Genomic DNA, 11,216 nt, shown 5'->3' with positions numbered 1-11,216 from the left:
GTGGCAGTAGCTCAGTCAGAAGGGAACACAACCTCAACTTCTCCAGGAGGCTAAAATATGTTACAGCAAAAGTTGCATAGCAGGTAAAAAAAGACATGCAATAATACAGAATGAGCTAACATGTGAATTTATAGAAGAAAAGCACATTAGTTATACTAGAATGAAAATAAAGACAAAATAAGTAGGTAAGTACACATCCATGGCTAAAAATGATGAGCAGCAACTTCAGAGCTTAGTGACATATGCAATGAAAGGGGTTGAGACATTCATACAAATACGAATAAATGTGTTAAAAAAGAGAAAAAAGAAAGAAATGCATGTTTTTGTGCATCTGTGCATTTCAGTGTACAGGTCCTGTTTGCATGTGTGTATTACAACTAAGAAGAATGTATAAGAAAAACAGTGAAACGGACCTTAAAAAAGTATGTCTTGTTTTTGTTCTTGTTCTTGTTAATGTTCTTGTTCTTGTACATGTTCTTGTTCTTGTTAATGTTCTTGTTCTTGTTAATGTTTTTGTTCTTGTTAATGTTCTTGTTCTTGTTCATGTTCTTGTTCTTGTTAATGTTCTTGTTCTTGTTCATGTTCTTGTTCTTGTTCTTGTTCTTGTTCATGTTCTTGTTCTTGTTCTTGTTCTTGTTCATGTTCTTGTTCTTGTTCTTGTTCTTGTTCTTGTTCTTGTTCACGAGAGTAGTTTACGCTCACAGTGTGTTCCTGCTGTTCTCATGTTAACCACCAGGTGTCAGTGATGTAACCAATCACAGGAGCTTCAGCACCACAGACAGAGCTGCTGCTGGGTCAGGGCTGAACCTTCCCACTGCACACTGAATCTTTATTTAGTTGTGTGTTGTTGTTGGTTAATACCTCTTTTTGTTGTGTTGAAAACATGAATTACTCGTTAATTAATCATTTAAGTGAACATGTCATTCATCAAATTGCATGTATAAGTGATAAATGTATTAATGTATTTATATCTATTAAGTAAATACTGTGTCACATCACAACTTAAAGGTGGGGTATGTAATTTCGGAGAAACCGGCTCGAGTGCGCTAGAATTTGAAAATACACAACCGGAAAAAATCTGCCACTTCCTTACAGAGCCCCTCCTCCAGCACACACGAACGCACACATGACCAATGAGGGCACGAGATAAGTCTGTGCACGAGATGGAAGGCTGACAGGCAGGTAGGCCATCCAGTTATTTTAGCCAGCCCGGCTAAAATGATTGGTCGTGCTTTTTACAGTACTACGGCTTCCACAGATGACATATTTTAATGTATTTATTGTTAAAGCATTTAATATATTCATTGCTATCGGGATGTTAAGAGCATTCCATGGAATATAACAAAAAGTGTTTCTGAAATAAATTACATACCCCATCTTTAATAACAACATTGTGAAAAGTATTCTTATCAGAGGCCTGTACTACGAATCCAGTTCAACATACCCTGGATATGTTTGAGTTAGCTGGTTTACCTAATCCAAAACAAACGCGCTCTCGCTAAACGGTCCTACGACGCTGGTTATCAACTCGGTAACTCAAGCCAGGGTTTCTCTGTCCGGCTGAGCGCGCGTTCACTCGAAAGGGGCGGGGCTAGCAACATTTGACCAGCGCAGCGTCAAACTTCCTGAATGAAAAGTCAACTATAATATTAGACATATGAAGAAGTTAAACTTTAAACATCCATAACTTAAACACTTTATCCAGGATAAAAGCCACATAGTTGCACCTGCAAGGTGAATACAGCTGGTAAATGAAAAAGTGTTTGAATGCGTACATTAACGGGGCCTCCCCGAAATCTGTGAGATTGATTGGTTTTATGATCACTGGCACGTAATGTGTCCAATGAGAATGTTAACACGTTTTAGAGAGTTATAACATGATCCAAGCCACTGTCAGCCGGAAGTGGCTCGTTCGATTACTGTTTTGGGCTGTCTGCCGTGGATGGGCTGCATTCCACTCCAAATAGCTGGTCGGCCGTAACCAGAATCCAAACGCCAGCCGTTTTATGGATTCTCATTTAATTTCCAAGAATATCTCAGTACTGGGTTATTTACAATTTCAAAATAAACATATATATTAAACAAATATAAATAAGAAGTAAGTATATTATAGTATATTCAAGAATGAAAAAATATGTGCATTGCATTGGACACATCTATATATATATATGCGTATATATGCATGCATATATGCATATATATATATATATATATATATGTGTGTGTCTGTATATATTTATAAACTGTATATTATTTTCCATCATTCAATGGACAATGGAGTATTTGTACTTTTTAAATATATACCATCAAACATATGTTCATAAAGGGAGGTAACTATACAAAACGAAGTGAGATAATTGTTTATGAATATCTGTTCAACTGTATGTAAACTTGTGTAAATCATGAAAGATAAATGAGCGTTTCAATAAAACTATTACATATGTATAGTGCAGTTTTTGTTTTCATTGCAATATATTTTTTTTTAATATGTATCAATATATAGCCATACACGGTCCATGCATATATTGCAATATATTTAAAAATATAAGGACTACTTTCCCATATATGGAAATGTATGATCCAGTATATTGTATTATATTTTCCAATATATTACAATATATTTTTGTTTCATAAGGGCGAGTGGATCTGACTTTAATTACATTTGACTCAAGTGTTTCGTCAACTTAATGTGTTGCTTAAAATAATACTTCTGCAGTATGTGACACTGTAGGTGTTGCACGGCCAGATACGGCTCAAGAAGCTGACTCAGATAAGGAAATTATGATACATTATGATGCGATATGATGTGATATGAATGATAATGGGGTGTTGCAACGGGACACATCGACGTCTGCACTCACAGTGCCGCGGACTGTACGTAATGTTACTCTGATCCGGTTACTTATGTTGTGGCAGATATTTAAGTAAGCTTTCTTAACGCTAATGTTATAATAGTCAGATTGCTCTGAAGATGGGAGGGGATATTCTATTAATTTTCACATTCACACAGTCAGTTGATTTTTGCCGGCCGTCTTTCCTGCAACGGCAGTTTTTCTGTATTTCCTCTATCCTGTAATATGACTTGATCGCTTTAAACTCCGCACACTGAGCTCTGATTGGTCAGCAGGCGGTGCTTTCACTGAGTTGATCTCTTATCCTGGAACCTAACCTGCTCAGTGAAAGCACCGCCTGCTGACCAATCAGAGCTCAGTGTGCGGAGTTTAAAGCGATCAATTCATATTACAGGAGAAAGGAAATACAGTTTAGACCGCCGTTGCAGGAAAGACGGCCGGCAAAAATCAACTGACTGTGTGAACGTGAAAATGAATAGAATATCACCTCCCATCTTCAGAGCAATCTGACTATTATAACATTACCGTTAAGAAAGCTTACTTAAATATCTGCCACAACATAAGTAACCGGATCAAAGTAACATTACGTAGCCTACAGTCCGCCACACTGTGAGTGCAGACGTCGATGTGTGTCCCATTATCATTCATATCCAGGGGCGGACTGGCCATTGGGAATACCGGGAGTTTTCCCGGTGGGCCGGTACCGAAATGAGCCGGTCGGACAATTCATTTACCGGCAATTATCGTTGACAATTGACTAGCGGTACCGAGTTGGGCCGGCCGGTCGAGTTTCCCGGGCTGATTTTTAGTCCCAGTCCGCCCCTGTTCATCACATCATAATGTATCATATATTTCCTTATCTGAGTCAGCTTCTTGAGCCGTATCTGGCCGTGCAACACTCACAGTGTCACATACTGTATGCAGAAGTATTATTTTAAGCAACACATTAAGTTGACGAAACACTCGAGTCAAATGTAATTAAAGTCAGATGCACTCGTGTCTTAAACGGGGCAGTGATTTCATAAACCTGTTAATGTACGCATTCAAACACTTTATCTTTTACCAGCTGTATTCACCTTGCAGTTTTCTCTATGCTGTGGGTGATGCAGAGAACCTCAGCAAGAATACAGTCTGCAGTGCTATTCATAAGGTCGCACATGCTCTGACAGGGCTCGCACAGACCTTTGTTGTGTTTCCTGGCACATGTCCCACGCAGACGATCAAAGAGGGATTTTACAGCATGGCAGGTATTGATATGTGATTATATCTTTACAGTGAATGTTGTTCACAGTTCCTATGACGTACACTGTTGTATAATAAATGCAGCCTACTATTTCATAGGGTTTCCCAGGGTGCTTGGCTGTATCGACTGCACACACATACCGATCTCTGCGTCCCTGGGAGATAATGAAGGCGACTATGTCAATCGCAAATCCTTCCACAGCCTCAACATTCAGGTAAATCTTGCACATTCACTAGAACACACATTGAAGTCTGGGTGATTAAAGGAACTCACACATTTACATATTCACACAGTATAATGTTTCACACTTGGACTATCTTTATCTATAACATGGACTCATTGCAAATGAACATTGATGCTACACTGACTATGATGCTCTTATTGTGGAAGTAAGCTTGTTAACCCCAAATGCTTTTGCAGGCCACATGTGACCAGGTGTGTCATCACCAGCCTTGAGGCAAAGTGGCCTGGGTCAGTCCATGACTCAAGGATCTTCTCAGAGTCTTCACTGTGTCACAAACTCGAGCAAGGTATGGCAACTGTACATTCTTATTGTTTTGTGCTTAAACTGCCTTTTGTGGTACTTATTATGGAAATATTCCTTTATCTTCAGGGCTCTTCAGTGGAGTGCTGCTCGGGGACAGGGGTTATGCCTGCCAGCCATTCCTAATGACCCTGTATCCTAACCCTGGTGAAGGGCCACAAACCAGTTTCAATGTGGCCCATGCCAAAACCAGGGTCAGGATCGAAATGACCTTTGGGATACTGAAGGCCAGATTCACCTGCCTGCGGGGGCTCAGAGTGGCCCCTGAAAGAGCATGCCGCATTATAACGGCCTGTGTTGTGCTGCACATCGCCACCATGAGGAAGGAGAGGGCCCCTCCTGCAAACCCCCAACCTCCTGATGTGGTAGACCCCATCACCCTGGACTACCCTACTGGCAGGGCTGTCAGAGATGCAATCGCATTATTATTTGCATAATAAAAAAAATAACACACAGAGAGAGAGGCCTTGGGTGATTTATGTAGGTTTTTATTTTCTCAGCCATTCCTGAAGGAAAAAGAGGAAAAAAACATAATTTTGGTTTACTTTTTCTGTAAAGAAAAAAGGGATTTCTCTTTTAGGTATCCTAAAAGATAAAGGTCACCTTATGCACCTTTCATTTGACTTGAAAATAAATGACCGAATGTTACAAAATTACCTGTCTTTCTCTTTCCAATTTGTCCACCTCCAACTTCGATTTTTTGATGAGTAGGGCATTTAGTTGTATCGTTTGGGCATTTATTTGTATATTTTGGACTAGGGTCCGTTTGTAAAGGGCCCTCACAGAGTCTGCTTCAGCCTGAAACACATGAAACACATATATGTTGCTTTAACATTCAAGCATGGCTCACAGCAAGAAAGCTGACAATTTTAAAGTTGACTATACTTTTAAATTTAGTTTAATTAATTACTTGTCGTGATGAGGGCCTAGATGTGGAGGGCCTAGATGTGGAGGGCCCAGGCTGCGGGGTAGGAAGAGTTCCTTCTTCCTGCAAATTGAGCAAAGCAAATATCTTTTCAATAGAGAGTAGTTATTTGTCCCATGTGCAGACCACCACCATGTGCAAGAAATCAGAAAGAATCAATTAAAGCAACGTGTCCACACCCTCTCTGTCTGTGTTAGGGCAAATTGAAAACTTCATATCATTGGTAACAAAATACTAAAGTGTACCGCCAGAGCGCTCTCTGAGTAGACAGACAGCGTCTCATCATCATCCAGGCACTCCTGAAAAAAAGAAGAAATGTAAATGGTCTATGTTATCCATATTCAGCGACCATATAGGGCGACGTACCAAAGGTTACGTTACCTCTGTATGAGGTAGTGGGTGATTTGGGGGGGCAGCAACACCACGTTCTCCCCATCATCTGCAGAACAATAAAATAGGCCTACATGTTACTTACTCCCACAAAAATAGATATATAATTGTGTTTTATAGCATCCCAGCTGTTTAAAGCTCCCTGACTCACCCTGTATAAAAAGGTGGTGGGAGCTGCTGCCACCAGGGTCTGTAGAGACCCCCCCTTCCACCCCTACCATCAAGGGCCGACCCACATTTTTGCTGAGGGCCAGCTCCTCAGCAGGGGTGAAATCTGCTGGAGGAGGGCCCCTGCATACAGTATGCTAATTTCTTTTCCTGTTGGCTGCAAGAATTGTGAAAAAATGTGACCGCTTTCCTATACAGTTAAGAAACACAGACTAATTGAAGCAATACAAAACGTGTAGTTCTATTTTTAAGATCTCAAAAGAGGGAAACTTACCAGATTGAATGATGGTTTTGTGTTTCACTCGCATTTGCTCCCAAGTCCTTTTAGACCCGCCGGGGTTACATCTGAAAAACGAAAAAAAAAACGTCATGTACAGCTTGAATTTAAAAAAAATCTATAAATTAAAAGGATTACAAAAATATTAGGCTTAAAGTCCACTTGTGACCCTCGGTCGATGATATTATAATGGAAAAAAGGCTGCCACTCAATGATCAATTTGGTATTTTAATAAAAAATAATAATCTGGAGGCGCCTGATTTATTTTTGTACATGACTGCCGTGCATCCAATACACTTTTTAAAGATGTGCAGCTCTGCACGCTGTTGCATATATATATATATACATATTTTACTTACGCATTCACGGAGTCTGCAATCTCCTGCCAACATTGTTGGCGACGTTTGGCAGCCACAAGGGTACTGCTTTTGGCTTTTATGATGTGCTTCACATCTTCGTAGCGGCTCATGATCATTGTCTGCTCCTCGGCCGTGAAATAATTCGCTCGAGGTTTCTCCATGATTCCGATTGGTCGAATCGCTCCAAATACCACCTCTTTTATGTGAACGCGCACCTAACTAGATAGGACACGGCTGGCTTGAGCGATCCACTTGATAACCCGCGTCGTAGGACAGTTTAGCGAGAGCGCGTATGTTTTGGATTAGGCCAACCGGCTAACTCAAACATATCCAGGTTAGGTTGAACCGGATTTTCGCTTAGCGAGCTAACTTCAGGGAAAACTCTGGGTTTCCGGTCCTACGACGCTGGTTCACCTCTTAGCGGGCTAGATCTCCATGGTAACTTATGCTGAACGGCTAGCCTGGTCCGGAGCAGGTTAAGTTCCAGGATAAGAGATCAACTCAGTGAAAGCACCGCCTGCCGACCAATCAGAGCTCCGTGTGCGGAGTTTAAAGCGATCAAGTCATATTACAGGAGAAAGGAAATACAGTTTAGACTGCCGAAAGACGGCCGGCAAAAATGACCGACTGTGTGAACGTGAACATTAATAGAATATCCCCTCCCATCTTCAGAGCAATCTGACTATTATAACATGGCGTTAAGAAAGCTTACTTAAATATCTGCCACAACATAAGTAACCGGATCAAAGTAACATTACGTATAGTCCGCGACACTGTGAGTGCAGACGTCGATGTGAGTGCAGACGTCGATGTGTCCCGTTGCAACACCCCATTATCATTCATATCACATCATATCGCATCATAATGTATCATATATTTCCTTATCTGAGTCAGCTTCTTGAGCCGTATCTGGCCGTGCAACACTTATGGCGCATTTCCACCATGGCGCGTAGCGCGGTTTAAGCGTGCCGTGCTGTGCCGGGCCCGTTTTTGGTTGCGTTTCCACTATGCCTAGTTCCGGCCCGGGGCTACTTTTTCACCTTTTTTCTGGCCCGACAAAATCGTGGTTCTATCGGGGCCAACAAACAGGGCTGAGTCGGGCTGAGTTTGCTAAACTAGAGAGAGAATCGCTGGCAGGAGGGCTACAACAACAACAAGATGAACATATTTGACCGTGATTTAATTGTAATACACGTTTCAAAATGATGCCGAAGTAACAACATACTGATACCGGTTAGTAAAAGCCATGAATTAATGCTTTGACAAGTCTGCAGACAGACGGCAGGCAAAAAACCTTTTAAAATGCGTGTTTTCTGAATGGAGATTGGCTAAACTAACGCAATATATGCTCCGACCGTCCACACTCACAACAACGGCCTATACAGACATAAATAAACCAGCGACTGTATTCGCCATGACACAGGCAGTCTGTGGTTTGTACTTGTTTAACTTTTGTCTAGTTTCTGAACAGATATGAGGAGCTGTGAGCTTGAGTGCTAACAGCTAACGGCTGTGTTGTTTTTCTGGGGTGCTCATTGAAGATGGCGTCACGGCTCCGCCTACACTGCGTTACTATAGAAACTACCCCAGTTCCTAAACTGTAATGGAAGCGCAGCATTAAAGTGAGCCGGGCCTAACAAGGCCTAACAAGGCCTAACAAAAGTCGAGCGAGGACTGCGGTGGAAATGCGCCATTACAGAGTCACATAGCCTACTGTATGCAGAAGTATTATTTTAAGCAACACATTAAGTTGATGAAACACTCGAGTCAAATATAATTAAAGTCAGATCCACTCGTGTCTTAACGGGGCAGTGATATCATATCATAAACCTGTTAATGTACGCATTCAAACGCTTTTTCTTTTACCAGCTGTATTCAACTTGCAGGTGCAGCTATGTGGCTTTTATCCTGGACAAAGTGTTTAAGTCATGGATGTTTAAAGTTTAACGTCTTCATATTTGTCTAATATTATAGTTGACTTTTTATTCAGGAAGTATGACGCGCTGCCAGTACGCTTGTCCATGTTTGTGATTGGTCGAATGCTCCAAATACCACCCCTTTCATGTGAACGCGCACCTAACTAGATAGGGCAAAACTGGCTTGAGTTAACGAGTTGATAACCAGCGTCGTAGGACAGTTTAGCGAGAGGGCGTTTGTTTTGGATTAGGTAAACCGGGTAACTCAAACATATCCAGGTTAGGTTGAACCGGCTTCGTAGTACAGGCCTCAGGCCTCAGGTCAGGCACAAATATGTACCATACAATGCAGAGGAGCTAAAAACAACAGGTAGGTATAGAAAATATAATTGATGAAAATAAAATCAAACATAGCAATGAAAGACAAATATATATTTTAAATTAATACTTATTTTGAATATATTTTAAAAAGGTTAAAATGTTAATAATAAATAATAATATAAATAGTAAGAATAACAACAACAATAATAATAATAATAATAATAATAATAATAATAATAATAATAATAATAATAATAATAATAATAATAATAATAATGAATTTCGTCAACAATGTTCCTGTAATATTCTAAGATTTCTTTGCCTTTTTTTAAAGGTTATAAGAGCAAGATAGTTAATACTTAGAAATTCAATAACTCATAATTGTAAGAAACGAAAACCTAAAGCTTTCTGTTGAAAAATTAAGAACTGTTCTACTCTACAGTATATCATTTGTTACTATGACAATATAAGTGACAAATCTTTCAACTATAATATAATTTTTTCATTTCATTGGGGAAAACTTAAGGAACATATGTTTGCAGTAAAAGAACCGCAAACGTGTGACATAATGATGATGACATGTGAGCTTATAACTCACAAATGTAATCTTAGATACGTTTAATAAAGTGAAATTGGTCGAACTGGTCCCCTTTATTCTGTCCTTGAATTGTCCAGTGTTTGGCTCCAGCATCAAGCACTTTGTCAGAGAAAGCAGCTGTTGTTCCCTATGCAAACGATGCACTCACACACACACACACACACACACACACACACACACACACACACACACACACACACACACACACACACACACACACACACACACACACACACACACACACACATACACATACACATACACACACACACACGCAAACACACACACGCACACACACGCACGCCCTTAGTCTCCTTGCGTGCCTCCATGTGAATGTGTCAGTGTGTCACCAGCAGTGATGACAAATGTCTTTGTTTTACCCTAACACACACACACACACACACACACACACACACACACACACACACACACACACACACACACACACACATATTCAAGATATTCATTTGACGTTTTTATATTATTTATGTTTTTTTAACTTTTTGTTTTAATTTCTTTGGTTTGGTTTCCACGTCAGTTATGCCGTCAGTCAGGGCACTTGCAGTTAATATAACCTGACCCACGCTCCAGTGTGATCTGAACTACACGAGGCAAGGTCTCATGTCCCCCTCTCATCATGTCCTTTCTGTCTCTTCCTCTCTTTTCCTCCCGACATGGATGGATGCGCCACGACGCGTGCCAAAGTTTGGTGCGTAACGGACACCGATCCATCATTCCTTCCCCTTCCTCCTCATCCCCCTCCTCCTCCTCTCCGCCGGGTTCCCGTCATGCTGAGATGTCTCGAGAGTCCAGAGAGAGGAGGAGAGAGGGAACAAGACGGATGACAATAAACCGTTTGAGTCGCCATCTGAAGGGACGACACGCACGTCAACACGTGGATGGATGGACACAGGGCCGTATCCACCATTGAGGTCACCGAGGTCCGGACCTCGGTAATAATTTAGAGAGATATATATATTATACGGCTCTGAAAAAAACTTGTGAAATAACGGCACTAAACGGGGTTCTTTGTAGTACTTCCATTTACTGACAATGGGGGGCTACGTAGCCTCGATTAAAGCAAACAGAAGAAGACGACATGTATCAACAAACCACCGCCGACTTGTATCGGAGCAGCGGAGGAGTGATGAGGTATCTAGAGATCTGAGTCCAGCGGGCTGCTTGTGTTCCTGTTCACCTGTCCTTTGCTGCTGTGAGGAGGAGGATTTTTGCCCCAGGAACATCGCGGATACTGTGTGCTGGTCTGGGAAAATGGCCCATATCGTGATTCTGCTGTGCCTGTTAACTGTTCTGGACTATGAGAAGATCTCTAGTCATCCTGAGAAGTCTACTGGATTCAGGTCTGTTCTGCCACCCGCAGTAGGCATCCCCTGCAAAGGGTCGGATGTGTTACACAAACAGTTACCGGTTACCTTGTCGCAGACAATCTGCTCGACAAAATATGTTTGTCTTTTTTGTTTGCCTGCGATGATGGTACTTCAGGACTGCTTCTTAAACTCTAATCAAACTCTCGCAGACTTTTCCGGTGATTCTAAAGTAGATGACAATGTGTGTGTGTCGATTAAGAGGAAAAGATGCCTGGTTTTTTTGTTGTTATTACTG

At 41.1% G+C, this 11,216-nt stretch overlaps 1 protein-coding gene across 1 annotated transcript; it reads left to right on the top strand.

Moving 5' to 3' along the window:
• The first annotated feature begins 4,271 nt into the window (after positions 1-4,271).
• Positions 4,272-5,076, top strand: LOC117472608 (putative nuclease HARBI1). Its single transcript, XM_034117904.1, has 3 exons — positions 4,272-4,309; positions 4,516-4,625; positions 4,709-5,076. The coding sequence occupies exons 1-3, from the start codon at positions 4,272-4,274 to the stop codon at positions 5,074-5,076; spliced, it is 516 nt and encodes a 171-aa protein (XP_033973795.1).
• The last annotated feature ends 6,140 nt before the right edge of the window (positions 5,077-11,216 follow it).

The sequence above is a fragment of the Trematomus bernacchii genome, unplaced genomic scaffold, assembly GCF_902827165.1.
Source record: "Trematomus bernacchii unplaced genomic scaffold, fTreBer1.1, whole genome shotgun sequence".
NCBI classification, from domain to species: Eukaryota; Metazoa; Chordata; class Actinopteri; order Perciformes; family Nototheniidae; genus Trematomus; species Trematomus bernacchii.
This window is presented reverse-complemented; position numbering and strand designations above follow the sequence as displayed.